This window comes from Vulpes vulpes, chromosome 13, assembly GCF_048418805.1.
Source record: "Vulpes vulpes isolate BD-2025 chromosome 13, VulVul3, whole genome shotgun sequence".
NCBI lineage: Eukaryota > Metazoa > Chordata > Mammalia > Carnivora > Canidae > Vulpes > Vulpes vulpes.
Genome location: NC_132792.1, coordinates 61867353 through 61889024, shown reverse-complemented (window position 1 = coordinate 61889024; position 21672 = coordinate 61867353). Strand labels below are relative to the sequence as shown.

General features: G+C 37.5%; 1 protein-coding gene across 1 annotated transcript in view; it reads left to right on the top strand.

The window, feature by feature from the left end:
• PREX2 (phosphatidylinositol-3,4,5-trisphosphate dependent Rac exchange factor 2) overlaps positions 1–21672 on the top strand; it is a 278636-nt gene that overhangs the window by 68095 nt on the left and 188869 nt on the right. The window contains exons 2-6 of the mRNA XM_026012258.2: positions 4067–4138; positions 5417–5539; positions 8014–8118; positions 15549–15650; positions 19170–19331. Of these exons, the coding sequence (XP_025868043.1) occupies positions 4067–4138; positions 5417–5539; positions 8014–8118; positions 15549–15650; positions 19170–19331 (564 nt within the window). The remainder of the gene's footprint in view (positions 1–4066; positions 4139–5416; positions 5540–8013; positions 8119–15548; positions 15651–19169; positions 19332–21672) is intronic.

Here is a 21672-nt window from a genome sequence, read left to right as displayed (position 1 = left end):
CTTACCTTTGAAGCATGCAGTGGCCCAGAGAGGCAGACATGGAGGAAGGAGAGTGCTATCTTCTCCCTCTTATATCTTAATGAGTTTTTTCCTTCTATTACTTTTTGGTTGCAAATTTGTGACATTTTTAGCTTTCTTAAGCTTTGATTAATGTATGACATTTATCTTATTTTACCAAATACATGACAGGAAGAAAACAATATGGAGCAAATTGAAATGAAGATGAAGAGTTCTGCTCTCTGTAGGAAAAAAGAAGCCCCTGACTAGAGAGATATTTAGGAATGTGTTGTATAATCATTGTTAGGGGAATGCTGGCAAACCGAGTACATGCTAACATACCTGCAAACTGGAAGGTACAAGGAGGGGCACCTGGGAGTCTCACTTCCTCCAAGTGGAACTTTGTCTTATCTCACTAGTCTCTGCATCTCTCTAGCCTTCAGAGATTATTATGCCCCATTTATGCAGCCCAGATTTGATTTTCATGGTTGGAGGGAGGTTCTTCTGGTGGGGATATCAGGAACGCCAAGTAGCAGAGCCAGAGGGTATTGGGCATAGAGGGAGTGGACAATAGGGTTTGAAAGTCAAGTTGAAATAACTGAACCCATTCTCTTTGTTGAGACTCATTTACTTGCTTCCTCAAAGTCTGTTTCTTTAGTCTTTGGAAGAATAAACTTAAAGAAATGTTCATCAGATGTGATCTCTGGACCAACTGTAACAGAATCATCTAGGGAACTTACTCAAAATGCAGATTTCTGGATCCTCAACCCGTCTACTGAACTGAACCTTCTGGGGATAGAGGAATCTGTATTTAGAAGAAACTCTCTGAGTCTTGCACACAATAAAAAGTTTGAGAGCCACTGGCATTACAAGCTTTTTCCAGTACTTATTTTCAGTGTATTTGTATCAAAGTGAAGATGATCTAATTCTGATGAAATTCTGGACCAAAGGGAATGAATGAGTGCAGAGATAAAACTGCATATTAAATCCCTCATGTATTTTTGTAGTTAGTGTATTAATGCTTCTTTGACTGATCAGAGAAAAATTTAATGCTCCAATTACAAAGTCTGAAAGGACTTTGTAGATTCTGGTTGTTAAAAGAGGATTCTGAAAACGTAATTTTTCTTTATCTTAAAGAAGGAAGACTTTCACATTTTGTAAAAAATGTCAGTTTTCATGATTTTGTACTCTAGGCCAACAATCTGAACTCTGCTTAACTGTATATAAAGTGAAGCTCTTAGGAAGATACATGTTTGATCAGAAATGCTAACAAGTTCCAGGTTTTCTTTCATATACAGTTAAACAAAAAGTCCCATGTTGTCACGGAGGCAAAGAAGATAAAAAGTCAGATAACGATACAGTTTACTTTCTTAGTTTGTATATCCCCTTCTAACTCATATTTGATTCATTTGTGCTGCCTCCCAACTTTAATTTATGGACTTCAGAATGTGACTGAGTTCAATTTATGAAGAAAAGGTTTATAAATGTAGAGGTGAACTTTCAGCTTTGCTTGCATGAGAGGTTACCTGTTTACTGTGTGGTCAACATGAAATGTAAACTAGGCGACAGCACCATCATGTCATTTTAAGACTAAATGGAAAGAACTAAAGGAGCATTTTTGGTATGAGTCTATGGAAAATATTCAATAAAACCAAAACTAAAATTAAAAATTAAACTAATACTAATTAAAATGGGCAAAGTCAGAAAATTCAAAATCTCTTTTCATTAGCAATTACACCTAACTCTAGATAATAGTTCAAAAATTATATCACATGTTCCCAGTTAAAAAAAAAGTGACATCCAGTACTTTCTTATTCAATTTATTTAATTCAGTTGAATTATTTCATTCTGTTGAGGCTCTTCGTAATATGGCTTTGTAGTTATAGACTCTGAAACATGAACTGATCGAATCAAGAATAGAGATGTGTCTGAAGCTAATGCCAGGAATGAGATCCTATGGCTCACTTATTTTGCTTCTTTTTTTAAATTAAGATTTTATTTATTTATTCATGACAGACACAGGCAGAGAGAGGCAGAGACTTAGGCAGAGGGAGAGGCAAGCTCTCCGTGGGGACCCTGATGCGCAACTCGATCCCAGGACCCTAGGATCGACCTGAGCCAAAGACAGATGCTCAACCATTGAGTCACCCAGGCGTCCCTATTTTGTTTCTTTTAAATAGTTTTGGTTTTCTTTTTATCAACATTACAGTATGCTTACAGCCAAATATTCTGAGCATAAGAAAGTATAAAGATCACCTTTATACTTAAAGATAAAGATTAAAGATCACCTTTATAAAGATCTGTATAAAGATCACCTTTAACTACTGTTGTATTTTGATATATGCTGCATATTTTTCTTAGTATGAATACTACTATTATGCATTTATATGTGTACATACTAATATGTAATATGTATATGTGTGTACCTATATGTGTGTACCTATCAAGAAAATTGCTTAGTAAATTTTTTCAGCAAACAATATTTTATAGACATCTGTCTTATACACACTTGTTTATATCATGTTCCATTTATGATTATAGCTCTGCATGTATTTTATAATTTGCATGTACCATAATGTATTTGATTACCTTGTTGTTGGGCATTGAGGTTGTTTCCAGTGTTTCCATTTTTGTAGTCAATATACTGTAACCCCTTGCCTGAATGTTTTCTTAGGATTAATTCCTAGAGATAGAATTGCTGTGTTAAAGGGAATACTCATTTAAAAAATTGAGATATATTGTCAAGTTGTACCTCAGAGATGTTTTGCCATTTATACTCTTTTTTTAGAGGGGGGTGTGCAGAGAGAGAGAGGGAAAGAGAGAGTCTTAAGTAGGCTCCACACTCAACACAGAACCTGATGTGGGATTCAGTCTCACAATCCTGAGATCATGACCTCAGCTGAAATTAAGAGTCAGATGCTTAACCAACTGAGCCACCGAGATGCCCCTGTGCCACTTTATAGTGGCACATTACTATCAATGTCCTTGAGGGTGATAACCTTGGAATGTTATGAAGCATACTGGGTTTTCTTAATTTCTTAAATCTTTGTAAATATAGCATGTCAAAAATGAGATTCTTACTTTAATCTTCATTTGTTTGATGTAGTTTCCAGAGATTCCCTGGAGTTGCTGTGTGCCCTGGGGATTGGTAGACTGTAATCACACCCCAACTTGGCTGGTAGTGGCTGAAGTTCTTAAGACAAACAAGGGAAGCAGTGATTTCACCTGGTCACTAGATAGTTAATGAACAATGTCTTGAAGACACGAGCCAGATTTGCTGGATGGAAAATCACTTCTCCTTTTCCTTCCAAATTTTCTCTTTTAAGACCTAATATAAATAACTTTTTTGCCCTTCTTTTCCTTTGCAAAAGTAATAGTCATGGGCCCAAGCTTAATAACTTATTAAGAAGAATGCAGATCTTTGATCCAAGCTATTTTACTTTACTAAAATACTGAGGAACTTATTTGCCTATCGTAGAGCTATGGAGAGCCCTGACCTGATCCCAGAAATACAAAATCTGGCTTCCTAAAACTTGGGAGGGGGTAGATAACAGGGGAAGGGAAATCCTTCCATTGCTCTTTGAAGAGTCACCTTCTCTGTCTCTTTCACTCTCTATCTCTCTCTTTCTTTTCCTCCCTACCTCCTTCCTTCAATCTCTCTCTCAATTCCAAAAGGGTCACTTTGGAATTTCTGACCCTTTTTTTTTTAAATAAAAATTCCCATTTTTCAATATATTTTGGTCTTTTTGTGCTTCACAAGACTTAGAAGTTTAGGAAACATTTGATTCAACTTTTTGCCACAGAACGTTTGAGATCCTCCTGGTGGATAAATTCAGTTCATATATACATGATCACTTTTGGTCCTGCCCCAAAACTATGAAGGATATAATTCCCAGGTAGGAACCACAGTGAACAAGGGTTTCACCTTTTACAACAAAACTCTTCTTCTCAACAGTTATTGGATTTTTTAAACTTTGGTTTCCTGTAAAAAATTTAGTTTTCATCAACACCCTGTTATTTTATTAACCTAATGTTGCCTTCATAATATTTCTTTTTTTGTTTCATGCAGGCATTCTTACACCGAATGAACCAGTGTGCTGCATCAAAAATTGACAAAAATGTAACAGAAGAAACAGTGAAGGTGAGGAGATGCAGTTGGTGCTCAACCCAAGCACGTGTTCCCCTTAGTTAAACTTTTATCTGGGGGATGTTACTTTAAGTTCTTTAGTTTATCCTCAGTTCCAGTATAAGTTCCCTGCCAGTCACTTGTGTGGGCGACACTGAGAAAAAGGGAAAGGAGGGTTTGGGAAATGAAACAGAGGGTTAAGAGGATGGGGAACTTTTTTGCCAAGGCCTTAGGACAGAGGAAGAAAACAAACCCACGACTGAGAACCCCAGCGCCTGTGAGAGGGAGAGAGCAGCACCGTGTGTAAGAGCATTGGCTTAGGGAGGCAAGATGTGGACAAATGCAACTTCCATTGTCTGATCACCAAAGAACAAATGATTTAGATGGTTCAGTGGTGCAGAAAAAGCCTACATATTATCTTCAACTCAGAAACAAATGTATAAGCATTTCCTTTTAAGCTGCAGGGCAGGAAAGTTATTAAGAGTTTTGTAAAGGGGGAGGAGGTAAATGAAAATTAACTGCACTACTGTTATTACCTATTCAAGTTGTATAAATTATCATTGATACTTAGTTTTTGGTACTGATTTGCTATTTTACTTTACTAAAAATAAAAAAAAAAGTCCCAAGGATTTTATAGGCCCTTCTGACTATTTTTTCATAAATAAATAGTCACTTTAAAATTCTCCTTACCATGGGAGTATTTTCGTTTTGTGCTTTTGGTTGCAAGCAGAAGTCACTTATTAAAATGACTTGAAGGTGCTTCAGCTCTCATATTGAGAACTCCAGACAGAACTCAGGGAGGTCAATAAGATTTCCAGGTTCTGTCTAACTCTTCCCTGCACCCTCCAGGTTATCAGCTTTGCCTCTGGGCTGGCTCCTCTCGTAGCTGCAAAATGACCCTGGAGCTGTCCCAGCTGTCATTTCCAGAGGGGAGGAGGGCTGTCCATTCCAGGTCGCCCTTCCAAAAAGCAAAGAAGCCCTGGCCCCCCAAAGCCTGCCAGCAGATCCATCCTACACTATGTTACCTGTGGCCCATTCTCACTAATTGGGTGGGGACTCTCATGCTTGGATTTAGTCACTCAAGCTTTTCCTGAGAGCCAGGAATAGGTTCCTGGTTCCCAGAGTTGTGTGGGAGTGGAGAGGATGTCCAGACAAAATTGGCGCTTGGCCCTCTGGGTGGGTGGGAAGGATAGCTATGCCCTGAAGTGTTCAGCTTGGAAAGAGAATACTGTACTCTTGGACCTTTTTTTTCCCCCTAACCTGCTTCACTGTTGCACTTACATTTATTTGCAGATGCTGTTCTCAAACATTGAAGACATCCTTGCAGTACATAAGGAGTTTTTAAAAGTCGTGGAAGAATGCCTACATCCAGAACCTAACGCTCAACAAGAAGTGGGAACCTGCTTTCTTCACTTTGTAGGATAAATTTCTGTTTATTTTAAAAGCTCTTTCCCCCTAGATTTTAAGGTTTCGCTTTTGGCACAGTAGTAGGTGGGAATTCAGAATTAGGAGTAAAATGTGACACCGAAAGTTTGGGGTCTTTTAAGGCCAGTGAAATCTTCCACTGGGAGCCAGAAAAGGGGTGAGGGCCTCACATCATCCATTTTATTCAGCGAAGAATAAACAGCCTTTTCTTTTTCCCAACAAGTTAGTTCTTCGCATCCTCTGTAGCTTTGAATTCTAATGAATATTCAGGCTGTTCATAATGAATGGATTTTTATGTTTCTCTCAAACATAGAGCATTTCCCTTCTGAGGCAGAAAATCCTTCCTCTTATAATGTGGCGTGATGAGCCTTTTGTAGTCAGAATGTTCCCTTGTTAATTGATTGGTGACAGACCTGCAGGTGAACAAACCCGGTCACCCTAGGTACACATATGCCTGAATCCGATGTTTCTCAAGGATGGTGTCTTAGAAGCTGTACAGAGTGATGCAGAAGAATAATCAGTTGGTGCTCAGTTGTTTCAAATGATATGTCACTCTTATGTGATGATGTCCATCTTTTTGGATGTGATAGTTGGAATTATTTGCGCAATTGATTTATAAAGTAAAAAGTCACCTGTAAAATGAAAATTGTTTTCAGAACTAAAGGGCATTCATCCAAAGAAAAGTGCTGCTATTTATACCATTCCACTGATGCTAATTTTCAGACTACCAATCTGAAGTCCTTACTTTACCGAAATGCTATATAATTAATGTTTTATTTAAAAATGCATGAGAGTATTTTGTCACAGAAATCACTTTTTGTTTATTTTTATTTCTATTTAGCCTTTATAAAGGTAACTGTGTATAGTTTCTGGGTCTGTAGACCCTGCATATGTTCTTTTTATAATCAGGGAATATTTTCATAAAGGTAATTTTATTAAATAAAATTCCTCCTTGGAATAGGAGGATCAAACTCTGCTTTCCTTGGGCATGATTGGAAACCATGCATGTTTGTGTCTACTTAATCCAAACTGTTCCCTTTCATGAAAGAATTCAAATCTGCCAGCTGGAGTATTTGCTTTCTCAGTCCAGGGCTGCACATGGGAATCTTGCACCCTGACATCCATTTCCTCAGTAACACACTATGAATCTGTCATCCATGAATTTATCCAAACTATTTCTGAAGTTTGTTTCATTCTGGGTCATACCATTTCTTGAAATAAGTAATTCAATATATTTTCTCCTGGCTTTACGAAATAGCACTCAGGGTTGCTTTCCAAATGCGTGCCTCTGAAATTTCAGAGGACATACTTCTGTTCTAATACTTGATCAATATATTTTCTGTGTCTTTCTCTTCTTGGTACTGCTTTGATAGGTACTAATCATAGCCAATGAGAGCAAATCTAATGATGTGAGGATGCTCAGAGATCATGATGGTGACATTATTCTCTTTTTGAAAGTACTCTTTCTTTGGCAAATACGAAGGTCGCTTATTTTGTTCCTACTTGATCACTTTTTGTGATAGCTCTAGCCATTAGAAAATTTTATGTTAATTCTGAATCTGCCTACTTCTGCTCATCATTGCCCTTGCAGTTTCTGCCTAGTGGTTTTAGTTCTGTGTTCTGGAGCTACCTAGAGTTGTAAATCCTTTACATTAGGACAGCTATCTGAAAGTAGCTACCATTTCCTTACTTTATTATACTAACAAATAATTTCTGTTTGAAATGACCTCTCATATGTAGTGTTTCCACAGGCAACCATCTTCATCACCTGAAGAATATTCTGAATTCAGAATATTCATTGCTGAATATTCTGCTGTTTGTCCGTATCTGTCTTAAACACAACTGTCCAGATTGGTGCAAATGAACTGCAGGGTACCATGTCTCTCTATTCCTATTTGACCTGTTACATGCTTTTCCCTCTCCCCAAAATGCTTTCTTCCCCCTCCCTGCCTGGGAATCATAGATTCATCTCTTTGGACCTTGCTCAGATACTCCTTTTTTTTTAAAAGCTCTATCTGGGGCAGCCCTATGGCTCAGCAGTTTAGCGCCACCTTCAGCCTGGGGCCTGACTCGACCCAGGATCGAGTCCCAATGGAGCCTGCTTCTCCCTCTGCCTGTGTCTCTGTCTCTGTCTCTCTCTGTGTCTCTCATGAGTAAATAAATAAAATCTTTGTAAGAAAAAGCTCTATCTGAATCCTTTTAGTAAAGCTAAGTACTCTCTTTTCAGTAATTTGCTACCATTTGGTTCATTTACCTAATACCTAATACATCATAGTGGACATTAGCCAATATAACCTTTTTTCCTAGGCTATTCTTCATGGATCAGAGAAAATTGATATACATACACAGTAAAGCTCCCAAAACATAGTCAACACTTAATAAAGTTTGTTCATAAACATCACACAGGTTCATCTTTCAAAATGGCTACTAACACGACCCTAACTTATCCTTATTCTAATTCACAGAAAGACAAGTTCCGTATCTATGATGAATATTGTAGTAACCATGAGAAGGCACAAAAGTTGCTTCTTGAACTTAACAAAATAAGAACAATCCGCACATTTCTTTTGGTAAGTATATGTAAGAGTGTTACCATATGCTAGGATTTGTTGATGGGCTCACTAAGGAGCCAAGGACCAGCACCAGTATGGTGTAACAACTACCCATGGGCATTTAATGTGTCCAGGCTAGGAGACCAGAGTCCTTTGATAAATGTAAGAAGTGAGAGTTGGTAGAAGCTTGTGCTGGGAAAACACTGACGATGATGCCCTCTCCTGATTGATCGTGAATTGTTTGTGACAACTACAGGTTCCTAGTGAGAGAAGACATTTATGCCGAGTTCATCGTTCCTTTTAAATCCCTCAGCTCCCTAGGGTTTCATTTACTTTTGCTAAGAGAACTGTAAGTAGAACAGTCACAGGAAGGAAACAGAGCATGAGTATCGTAGAAAAGAAATGTAAAGATTGACCTTTCACCTACATAAATTCCTTATTCACTTTTCATAGAAAGAGCAAGAATGTATATTTAATTTCTCAGGATAGCATAAACAAATGCACATGTTGGCAGTAATTTGGACAATTCAATTGCCAGTAAGGACTTACTTGTACAATAAGTGTACAAGTCAACAATATTTATTCAGCATTTTGTGGAATGGAGCAGCCATATCCATTGTCCAGTTATAAAGGTTTCTAGCACCCCAAATAGTCCCTCATTCCTGTTCACAGCCCATCTCTACAAGCACCATGAACTCTAGGCAGTCAGTGATTTACTTTCGATCTCCATGGTTTGTCTTTTCTGGATATTTCACATAAATGGACTATAATCTTCAATGCCCGACTTCTTTTACTGAGTAAAATGTTTTGAGGTTCATCCTCATCATAGCATATATCCATATGCCATTCATTTTTATTACTGGATAGTACTCCCTTGTATGGATATACCATATTTTGTCTATCCATTTGCCAGTGTGTGAACATTGGGTCAGCAAGCAACTATGATTAATGATGGACCTTGAAGGTCATTTCTGAGAAAGATATTTGTTAATATAAAAAAGTCAGGAGATGTCCAGTTTGAGCTCTTTTATAAATGATGCTGAGATGAACATCCACATGCACGTCTTTGTGTGGATATTTTCAATCTCTTGGATAGATGCTAAGAGTGGAATTACTAGGTCATAATAAGTTTATGTTTAACATTGATAATCTGCCAAAGTGACTTTGCCATATCCACCCACAATGTACAATTACAGTTTCTCTACATCTTTGCCAACACACGGTATTACCAGTTGCAATTACAGCTGTGATAGTGGATGTGTAGTTTATCTCAAGGTGATTTTTATTTGCATTTCTCTCATGACCAATGATATCAGGCATGCTTTCTATGTTCCTGTTAGCCATTCATATATCCTGTTGGTGAAATGCTTATTCAAATCTTTTGTCCATTTTTAAATTGAAATGTTTGTCTTATATTGAGCTGTACATGTTCTTTATTTTGGGTACAGTTTTTGTATCTGACATATAATTTGTGAATACTTCCTCCCAGTGTGGTTTGTTCATTTAAAAATATTATCTTTTGAAAATCAAAATTCTGGGCTCCAGGGTGGCTCAGTCAGTTAAGCGGCTGCCTTCAGCTCACATCATTATCCCAGGGTCCTGGGATCAAGTCCCACATTGGGTTTCCTGCTCTGTGGGGAGCCTGCTTCTCCCTCTTCCTCTGCTGGCCACTTCCTCTGTTTGTTGTGCTTTTTCTTTCTCTCTGTCAAATAAATAAATGAAATCTTATAGTAAAAGAAAATCAGAATTATTAACATTTTGTTGAAGTCCAATTTATTAAATTTTTCTCCTATGAACATGTTTTTGTTACATAAAGAAGTCTGTATTTGGGTCTTATACTTTGTTATCTTTTATTCCCAAGGACTTTACTCTTTTTGATGCTGTTGTGACTGGAAGGATCCTAATTTCATTTTTGGACTGTTCATGACTACCATATAAATATTTAATTTTTATTTGTTTTTGTTTATTGTATATTTTTGTAACCTGTGGTTTAAATTCATGTATTAATTCTAGTAGTTTTTTGGTAGTCCCTTTAGGATATTTTACATATAGGATCATGTCATGTAAGAGTAAAGACAATTTTACTACTTCCTTTTCAATATAGATGTCTTTTTTTTTCCTGACCTTTTGCACTGGTTAGAACTAGTACAATGTTGAATAGAAGTGATAAGAACAGTCACTCCCACCTTCTCTCTGATCTTAGTGGGAAATCATTTACTTTTTCATCATTAAGTATGATGTTAGCTGTAGATTTTTTTCAAAGATGTCCTTTTCCGGTTGAGGAAGTTCCACTATATTCACAGTTTGTTAAGAGTTTTTATTGTGACCTTTTTGCCTTTTCCAATAGAGGTGTTTAAAACTATGAATTTTGCCCTATACACTGCTTTCACTTTATTCCATAAATTTTGACATGTGTTTTCATTTTCATTCTGTTTCTGAAAATGTCTAGTCTCTTTTATAATGTTTTCAGTCTATTCTTTATTTAGAGTTTGTCTTGGAAGGCAGTTCTGCATGGACTTGTGTTCCTGCACATTTTCTGAGCAGAGGAACTGACTGCCTTTTTTTCTGCCCCATAATTTAAAGGATGTTTGTATCACGAGCAGCCTCAGAAGGTAGAGATACTTTCTTCCTCCTAAGCAGTGGACCTTCATGCCTGCTGCCATCGTGAAAGACTCATTTCTTAGCCTCAGGTCCCTTGTCCTCTTGACTGTGTGCATGGGCCACCTGGTCTTCCTTGTCTTGCCATGTGGGAACTGGGGCTTGGGAAATCAGCCCCAAAATGGTGATACTGTTCCTGCTACTGTTGCTGTAGGGAAAAAAAAAAAAGTCCTTTATCTTTGTCTTAGGACTTTTGTGTGTTCTTTCAACATCCATGAGTCTGTAGCATGCTAACGTTTGAGCTTGCAGGTAGGATAATATCTTAGAATCATCAGTTTTAACATTCTGCTATTTTATTTCCCAATATTGGAATTTTTCCAACTTCTTATAGTTGATTTTTTAAATTTAATTCCATTCTAGTCAGAGAACATATTTAAATCATTTAAGTCCTTTTAAATTCATTAAGACTTAAGACTTTTTTATGGCTTAGCATATGGTCTGTCCTGGAGCTGTTTTTTTTTTTTTTTCTTCTTTCTCTGTATGTTCCATGTGTGCTTAAAAACTATCCATATTCTGCTGCTGTTGGGTGGAGTGTTCTATAAATGTTAGGTCATTTTTGTTCATAGTGTTATTCTTGTCTTCTGTGTCCTTTCCTCTAGGTGCTCTGTCAGTTATTGAGGGTAGGATATTGAAATCTATAGGTAGAATTGGTACATTGTCTATTTTGCCTTTCAATTATGTCAGTTTTAGTCTTATATGTTTTGGGTCTCTGTTGTTAAACAGGTATTCATTGAAAGTGCTTGTATTGTGGGCACCTGGGTGGCCCCACGGTTGAGCCACAGGGCGTGATCCTGAAGTCCTGGGATCGAGTCGTGCATTGGGCTTCCCACAGGGAGCCTGCTTCTCCCTTTGCCTGTGTCTCTGCCTCTCTTTGTGTGTCTCTCATTAATTAATAAATAAAATCTTTAAAAAAATTCTTGTATTTATATTTCTACTGATCATGTTTTTCTTTGTCTCTAGGGGTATTTCTTTTCATAAAGTCTATTTTGCCTGATATTATTACAGCCATGATGCTTCTTGTACTGTTTGTATATTTTTTCCATTATTTATGTATGTATGTATTTAGGTATTTATGTCATACCTCTGGCAGACTCTATATAGTCAGATCATGCTTTTTTTCTATCCGGGCTGACAAACTCTGTCCTTTGATTAGAGTGTTCCATTCATTGACTTTTAATGTAATTATTGATACTGTTTTATTGACATGTTCCATTTTATTGTTTTTTCTGTGGGTTTTTTTTTTTTTTTGCTGTTGTTGTTGTTCCTCTGTTCTTCCTTTACCTTCCTTAGTGTACTGTTTTACTTTCTCTGTTGATTTTTTTAAACTATATTTAAAAAATTCTTGGGGGGGGGGGTGAATCCCTGGGTGGCGCAGCGGTTTGGCGCCTGCCTTTGGCCCAGGGCGCGATCCTGGAGACCCGGGATCGAATCCCACATTGGGCTCCCGGTGCATGGAGCCTGCTTCTCCCTCTGCCTGTGTCTCTGCCTCTCTCTCTCTCTCTCTCTCTGACTATCATAAATAAATAAAAATTAAAAAAAAAATTAAGGGGATCCCTGGGTGGCGCAGCGGTTTGGCACCTGCCTTTGGCCCAGGGCGCGATCCTGGAGACCCGGGATCGAATCCCACGTCTGGCTCCCGGTGCATGGAGCCTGCTTCTCCCTGCTCCTGTGTCTCCGCCTCTCTCTCTCTCTCTCTCTCTGTGGCTATCATAAAATGAATAAAAAATTTAAAAAAAATCAACATCTTAAAAAAAAAATTAAAAAAATTTTTTTGGAGGGATGATTGCTCTAAAAACAATATGCATCTTAATTTATCATGTCTATTTCCTGAAGTTGGTTATTGTTTTTTTGTTTGTTTTTTTGTTTTGTTTTGTTTTTAGTAACTTTCCTGGATTTTATTTGAGAACTTGTGACTCTTGTATGTGCAGTGGCTCTCTCTACTCTGTTTTTTGTTTTATAATTTAGCCTTTCTTTTTAGGGGTAACTCCAGTGACTGCTTAACTTAGTTCAGTTGGCAATTTGTCAGAGGTGATCAAACATTGCTAAAAGCTTGTCTATAGATCTATGTTTGAGTTTGGGGGGTGGGGAAGACATTGAAAGGGCAGGCAGTTTTCAGGTCAGATCTGGACCTGAAAACCATTTCTTTCCATGGGAACCCCCTTGGGTCTTTCCTGCATGTGCACACAACGACACTTGCTCCAAGGAGGGCTGCGATCTCATACTAACAGAATTGTGGGGATTCTCCATTTTTCTTATAGAGTGTGCTAATTTTATTGACAACACCCCTGTGTGTGAGATTTTTCCTCTCTTCAGTCCCATCAGGTTTTCAGGGCCTATCGCTGTGTTAGGGCCCCTGTGATGGGGCAACTGCAATAGAGCCACTGTGAAAGTACAGTTTTGATAAGGCCACTGTGCAGGGTGACCTGGGGACACTGGGGGGCAAAGGGCTGCAGGGGGAAGATGGGAGAAGCTCAGGTGAGAATGCCATAGACTCCCACTGTTCTTACCTGAAAATACAGCAGCTCTTCACGAATAAACACTTCTTAGTTTTTTTTGTTTGACTTTAGCTGATTTCCAGAGCCCTGGAAATTTGACAATTTTGCTGAGTATTACAGTTGTTTTTTGGGAAAAGGATTTACTGATACTTTTTCTCTGCCACAGCCAGAAGGGGCTCCTATGGCACTAAAATTTTAGGGCTCTTCATAAAGTGTTAGAACTTTGTCATCTTAGTGAATTCATTATGTTCTCAGCAGAGTTGACTCTTTGTTTGCCTGGGTCTAGTTTATTAACTGAATTGTGTCAAGCCATGCCAGAAGTCTCGAGAGTGCTGATTTTTAGATGATCCTATAGCACAGTCTGATAGGAAACCTGGCTTTTATAATTCCTGCCCTGGCACTAAGGGATTACTAATTATCCAAATGATTTTAGGAAATTCATTATTTCACTGGTGTCATTTTCAATTTCCATAAAATGGGAATAACAACAATCACCCTTGGAAAAACAGGTAAGAGTTTACAGATGTGATGATGGTATTATCTGGGGTACCTGTATATGCTGCCAACTCAGTAAGTTTTCACGATCAGGGAAATCTCTGGGAGCTCATTTAGAAGACATTCTTCATGAACACATTAGGAGAGAGCTGGCTTTCATCAGATAGCCTAAATTGGCAACCCAAGCTCTGCTATTATGAAGACAGTTCATAATCTGTACAGTACTATTAGACAAGGCATTAATAGCGTGTTGTTAAGCAGTCATGAGTTTCTTAGGGTACTTCAACCCACAGCTAGGTAAAGGGGGTGACCATATTTATAAGAGGTGCTGACTTGTAAAGAATACCGAAACATCATTGGAAATACAATGGGATATACCTAGACGTGTTTCATACGGTTCCTCTGGGGGCAATACCATGCAGAGTTGGAAAGAATATTTTGATAGACTGATTGCACTAGGGGATGAAGCCCTCAAAGAGCATGCTTGAGTCAGAACACTTACTTCTAAAGTGTCTGAGTGAACTTAAAGTGATGATATTAGTCTTGCTGACTTGAATACACAGATTGGTGCTAGAGCCAAGTAGCTTAGGACAGTAAGGGCTTGTTCTGCTACCCTCAGTCTTTCTTTTTCATCTTTTCCTGCTCAGCACTTGCTCTCTCTTCTCAACTAATATGGGACAGTAATCTTAAAATGGTGGTAGAAAGTTTGCTAAATTATCCGTAAGATATTTGAGGGGCCCTTTTCTCCCTTCATTACATATTTATTGACAGCTTTCTTTTTACCAGTCACTCTGATAGGCATTGCAGAAACAGGATTTGGTACAAGTTTCAAATCTTTTTCTTAATTGATGGTTAAACTATAAAATAAAGAACAAATGCTTTAGAGAATATAGGCTTTTTTTGTTTTTTTTTAATCGGAATTGATTTTCTCTTCTATTTCATCCTACTCTGTTGCTGATTTTGAGATTTCTCCATTCATCTTGCCTCTTTGGAGATCATATCTGACCTCCTTATCTGAAGCTGGCTGGCCAGTGTCATTGGTCAGGTATTCTAGGTATGCCAGCTAAAAATGACTTAGCAATCACTTGGTTAAAACATGCCAGTTTTACAGACAGAAAAACTAGCATTCTTTTTTTTTTTTTTAATTAATTTATTTATTTATGATAGACACAGTGAGAAAGAGAGACACAGAGAGAGAGAGAGACAGAGAGGCAGATATGCAGGCAGAGGGAGAAGCAAGCTCCATACAGCGAACCCAACATGGGACTTGATCCCGGGACTCCAGGATCACGCCCTGGGCTGAAAGCAGACACTTAAACCACTGAGCCACCCAGGCTGCCCCTAGCATTCTTAAATCAGCCCAACTTGCATCACTAGTCAGTGGCAGAGGATGTATAGAACCCAGTTGTCTCCAGGCCTGCTCTTTACAACACAGCACAACACAACACAACATAACACCATAATTCAGCTACAGTACAACTCCCTTTATAAGCAGAATTTTGATCTGTGTATTTTTGTGTCTATTATTTATTCATCCATTAGTCCATCCATCCATCTGTCTCTATCCTATTTCTTTTCCCTCAGACTTCATAGTCAGGATAATATATATAAATTAATTTTCAAGATATATACTCAAAACATATTTTGGTTTCTATAACTAATATGAAATGGGAAAAATACTTCTCTTTGTCTTCTGTAAATGTTATTTGTGATTGCATGGGCTCATCTCAGAGATAGAGGTAGGCTTTCACACGTTTTTAGCAGGTTTAAAATATGTAATTATTTTTATTTCTACTGCAGAACTGCATGCTACTTGGAGGACGGAAGAACACAGATGTTCCCCTGGAAGGATATTTAGTAACACCAATACAAAGAATTTGCAAGTACCCTCTCCTTTTGAAGGTATTTTATGTGTTTATTTCACTATAGTGTTTTCCTTGTATCTGCATATTTTGCTGATGGTCTTAAATTTTTTTCTTTTTTTTAAAGATTTTATTTATTTATTCATGAGAGACACAGAGAGAGACAGAAGCACAGGCAGAGGGAGAAGCAGGCTCCATGCAGGGAGCCTGATGTGGGACTCGATCCCCGGTCTTCAGAATCACGCCCTGGGCTGAAGTCGGTGCTAGACTGCTGAGCTACCGGGGTTGCCCAATAATTTGATTTTCTAAAGAAAGGGCGGATCATAGTTACTGGGGAAAATAGCTATATATATATATATATATGAATTAGGAAACAAATCTTTTAGGAAAAGAGACTCATAGTGCTTTTTATAGAAAATAAACTTGTTTGAGTTTTATTTAGAGTAAATGCATTAGTTTCAAGATAGAGCCCATTAAATACCTTATGACTGGTTTATATAGCACTTTATCTGCAGGGTTCTTTATCTTAAGTAATTCTACTGTTGGCATATTTTTTGACCTCCCCTAATGTTGGCAACTTCTTGATGGCAATGAAGCCAAAGTCAAAGTTACATAACTTCAGAACTTGGTTTTTAAATCATTATTACAAGGAATGCTGTGCATCACATGGGACAATAAATGATAGGACGTAGGATGACAGTGCTAAGCAAAGCTGCCTCTGGAAAACAGAATAGGCCCCAGTAATGGTTGTAGGTCCACCGCCTTATTACAATGACCAAAAGTTTTATTGTGAAAAACAGATTATAATGTACTAATTATGCTTATACTGCAAGAGTGTGCAAAAAGATTAGAATAGCAATTCTGGAAATGGTAGTTTTTGGAACTACAACTGCAGCACAGGCAGTTGGGGATGGTGATTGAGCACATGAGCTCTGAGCTCCAGTCCTAAGTGTTCTGCTTACTAGCGGTGTGGCAGAACATGTAATCTAATCTCTTAAAGCCTTGGGTTTTTATATATGAAACAGAAATAATAAGGATGAAATTATAGTGTATGTCTGCAAGAATGTGTATATTGGATATGTATATCTGTTTATGTATGTGTGTATATACATACATATGCATATGGAAAAGGTATTACATAGAAATAGTAATTGAATTGTTTAATGTAAATCATTTAGCACAGTATGTACTCCATATATGTTAGCTGTTATTTACTCATATATATTTGATTCTGATTTATTTTAATAAATTATTACTTGCTATCTAAATTTTTAAAATAGTCTCCAATATTATGCACATATTAATTGGTGTTCTTATTGATTTATTTTTTGAGAAATAAATGTATGGAATTTGAACTAAAAAACATTATTTAACTACAACTTCTGTGAGTTGCATAATTGGGTTTTTGTGTAAAATTTCCTTGAAAACAGTTTCTTCTTATTAAAAAACAAGTTAAAATTACTTTGTTAGGCCACGGAGAGAAGCTAACACATGGATCTCCAGTTCTGTAGACTTTTAGTGTGGTCTTCAGAAGGTGAGGAAGATTGATGCAGATGTGACTCTTGTCTTTCTGAGAGTCCTTCCAGACTTCTGACTTGGTGACTTAGATCACTTCAGTTCTTCCTGGACCTGATTTTGGAATCCCAGGCATTTGTTTGTTTTAAGAGTCAGAAGGGATAGTGATACTAAGAGAAATACGTCATGCTACGTAGTTGTTCTAAATCACTTCTGGATAGGGATGACCACTGGATAGGGTTGGTTCAGCTGACCTCTCAAAAGATAGAATCATGGACACATCCTTACTTAGAAAGAAAAAAAATCAACTCAGAGCACCTTCAGTGGAAAGATGACCTTTCCCCTTCTTAGGATGATTATCTTCACAAAGAAACATGAAGAAGCCATTTGCTTGTAGTAGATATGTTGGTGTTGATATTTTTTGTGGTTGTTGTACCATTGTGCTGATAATCTCTTTGATTTTGGATGGTTTTATTTATTCAGAGAAAAACATTAGGGATTAGGCTGTGTGTTAAAGAAAAGATATATTGGTCTTATTTGTGGAACTTGAAATTACTGGTTTGGCCAACCAAACACAGGGTTCATAGAAAGTAACTGACAAAAGATTATTACTAGTCATTTATCTTGCTGTTTCACATTATCTAAATTCATGTCTTGACTCCACAGATACCCATTGGGCACAATTCCATAGGGCCCCAAATCATAGTCTGCAGACTGCCTTGACCACTTCACATAATTTACAAATACTTCTACACTTTAGAATTTCTAGAGAAGCCAGCATATCTTTTTTATGGATTTGTGATCCAACATAAGTTTTTAAATCTTGTCTTGGGAGTGATGTAATGTGTATTCTTTTGGTGCTGGCTCTGCAGAGCCTAGTGTGAAGATACTGAATGCAGGGTCAAGGTCTATGGCAGAATCAGACCTCAAGAGAGTATAACAACAGCATATTTTCCCACTGTATGTTAAGAATTAAGAAAATTCTTTTAAAGACTTGCCTCAGGATTTCTGTAATTGTGTTAGTTACATGATGATGGCAACTGTAGTAAAGAAACAAATGACTAATTAAAAAGCAATGTGGTCACAACTGTCTAGACAGTGGGTGAAGATGTTTAATTTTGTGCTTCTAAACAACAAACAAGACCTTTTAATATATTTAAAAGATTAAAGATCACTCTTGTTCTGATATCCTGAATGGAAAAAACCATAAACTGCCAAAAAAAACCTCCAAAAAATCCAAACAAAAAGAAAGCTATCGAGGGGCATATGGCAATTCTTTCATTGCAGAGAGTGAACCTGAGTTATTGGTGAAAATAGCATAAATTGCTGCTTTAGTGATAGGGTATTGTGGAACTTATAAATTATTTCTTTTGCTAGAGTATAAAATATTATTTAAAAATAAGACAGGTTTTTATAGTTTCTCAAAAATGTGTTAGAAAATTAGGCATTTAAATTATTTTTGAGGGACTCCTGGGTGGCTCAGCAGTTGAACGTCTGCCTTTGGGTAAGGGTGTGATCCTGGGGGACCTGGGATCGAGTCCTACATTGGGCTTTCTGCATGGAGCCTGCTTCTCTCTCTGCCTGTGTCTCTGCCTCTTTCTGTAATCTCTCATGAGCAAATAAATAAAATCTTAAAAAAATAAATTGTTTTTGAAATTATGGGACATATTTATTTAAATACTTAATGTTCTGTTAAAGACTCTAAGAAAACAAAAAATTCTATTTCTGTTGGAGCAGAGGTCAAACAAAAAAATTACATGCTGCAGGTGAGATATTTGACAATCTGAAAGGATAAACCTAATTTATTTCTTAAAAACAACATAATTTTAAGGAAAAGAAGGAAAGGAGCTCCAAAATGTGTATCAGGGTAACACATATTTATTGATTGAAACTCTTGTTTTTGATCTCCATCTTAGTGGAGTTTGTGATGTCACTTCTGAAAGTGGCTCTCACGATCTCTGCAGTTTCATTTCCTGGTCAGTCTGAACCTGCTGTACCAGAAAGCTGAAGATCAAAGGGTGGTTTGCTTTTTGTGTATAAACAGGAGTTGCTGAAACGGACTCCAAGGAAACACAGTGACTACGCAGCAGTGATGGAAGCCCTCCAAGCCATGAAAGCTGTCTGTTCTAACATAAACGAGGCCAAGAGGCAGATGGAGAAGTTAGAAGTTTTAGAGGAATGGCAGTCTCACATTGAAGGCTGGGAGGTACATTCACTCTACTCAACAATGGAACTTAAAATAGTTTTGTTGTGTCTTAAGCTGTGTGTAGTATTGTTGACACTGGATAGAACCATAAATGGTCATTTTCCCAGATAATGCCACAGGGTTGTAACGATTTCCGTAAAGTGCTGTCATTATTATTTTTAAATACCTTTAAAGTGCCAGTTAATTGACTTAATGTCAACCTGAAAGCAATAGAGTCATCTTATATTGTATGGGTTATAAGCTGTGGTATTTCAGTATTTGTGCAGTTGATTATCCTTTTTCCTGTCTTTCTTTGGTCAATAAGTACAGAGCCAGAACCCAGGAGAGAGTAAGGAAGGGGAATAACACTCCATACGTGTTCTGTGATACTGTTATTTTCAGATTCTAAATTAGGTGTTTGATGATGAATTTCATTTTAAGCTCACTTTATCTCTCTAAATTTGAATTTCTTCATTTCTAAAATGAAGGAACTGCCTATGATATGATTTTTAAGGTCCATTCGAGATGAAAAGTTTTATGGATTTATCATTCATTAGAGAAAGATTTTTTTAATGATAAAACAAATGAAGATATTTAGATTCTATTCAGAATCTGTAATATGTTTTCATCTATGGTAACTTTGAATCCCCATTATTTCATGGGGCTGGAACCTTATTTTATTTTAGTGCATATTAAAGCATAAACTAAAATTTTGTTTTTACAAATTGACTTAATTGAGAGAGCATGAGCTTTCAACTAGGATAACTTATTTTTATAAAGTAAGCAGTTAATTTTTTAAAGGTATAAAGATTTAAAATGTTTCCAACCAAATAATGTGTCACACATATTCTAGTGGATTGCTTTTTATCTTTAGGGCTTTATAATTGACTAATTTGTTTCATATCTTCAATATGTTAGTTCCCATTTAGATCTAAAATTATATCCACTTGGATTTGCAAAGAAATCTCAAAGATTGACCTCTGGGAATTCCCCTATATATCCACTCTTTACCATGAAACTTTTCAAATACTAGCTGGGATCTAAGCTTTCTCCTCATCTATATTCTTTGATTTCAAGTGTCCAGGGTGACCTCCTATTTCAGCATGAATGCTACTTATTTCAGTCAATTAAAATGGTTGTGTGTTTTACAGTTGATTCATGATGATAATTCCTTTCCTAGGGAGCGGTTATCCTGCTGAGATGAGGAAAATGGACTTAAGTTTGCTTTTGTCATTCTGTTGTCACTCAAACATTGGAAGAGAATCCGAACTTGCTTTAAATTGCAGGGTTTTTCATTGATATCTGCCAGAACTTTTACCAAAACAAAATTTCACAGATTCTTCTGGGTACTCTAGGGAAATGGAATCTTTCATAATTTTGTTCCTCCTCATGTATATCCTAAAAATTGAATCTACTGCAGAAATAAGAGATTCTTTTTTTTAAAAGATTTTATTTATTTATTAGAGACAGAAAGAGAGAGAGAGAGAACGAGCACTAGTATGCAGAGTGGTAGGCAGACAGAGAGGGAGAGGTAGACTCCCCACTGAGCAGGGAGCCTGATATGGGGCCTGATCCCAGGACCCTAGGATCATGACCTTAGCTGAAGGCAGATGCTTAACCAACTGACCACCCAGGGGCCCTAAAATAAGAGATTCTTTGAAAAGTGTTGATATTTCTTGCACTGAGCATTCCAGTTACTCAAAGGAAGAATGTGTGGATCATACTGTGTCATATACAGCTCATAACAGTGGGTGCCTCAATCCCCCCAGCCTTGTATTTACAACAAACAGTTGGAGTGCAAGAGGAAGATGGGGCATCAGGATAGAGGAAAGGAGCTGCAGGAATTCAGATATGACTACAGTTCGGGCATGCACAGGAGAGATCATATGAATGTTGGGTCCCAAAAAGGGCAGCAATGCAGATTCTACTTGAGTAGGATTTGAATATGATTGCATAAGACATAGGCATGCTGCTTTGGAGGTTTTTGGGATGTTGAGGGAATGCAGCTTGGGGGAAGACCCAGCCAACTGGTTGGTGACTTGTGATAAGAACTTGATTCCCCACCTCAGTCCACCACCTTGGAGAGAAGGGAGGGCTCTGGTTCCTTCCTGGAAGCTTAGGAGAAACTGCTGATAGGACTCCAGACATGTACAGGACAGAGGGCTGAAGGCCTGGGAGGGAAGGGGGATAGTTAAAGAGCTTTCTTTGAATTGCAAACAAGGATTACTGCTCAGCTTGCAGACAGCTTTATATATGTTTAGAGTAGCTCTAGTGGGGTTAGGACAGGGCCAAGGGAAGATGTCAGGTGGCATGTGGGCCAAGAACAGAGTTCCTTAGAGAGCCTGTGAGGTGAGAAGCCTTG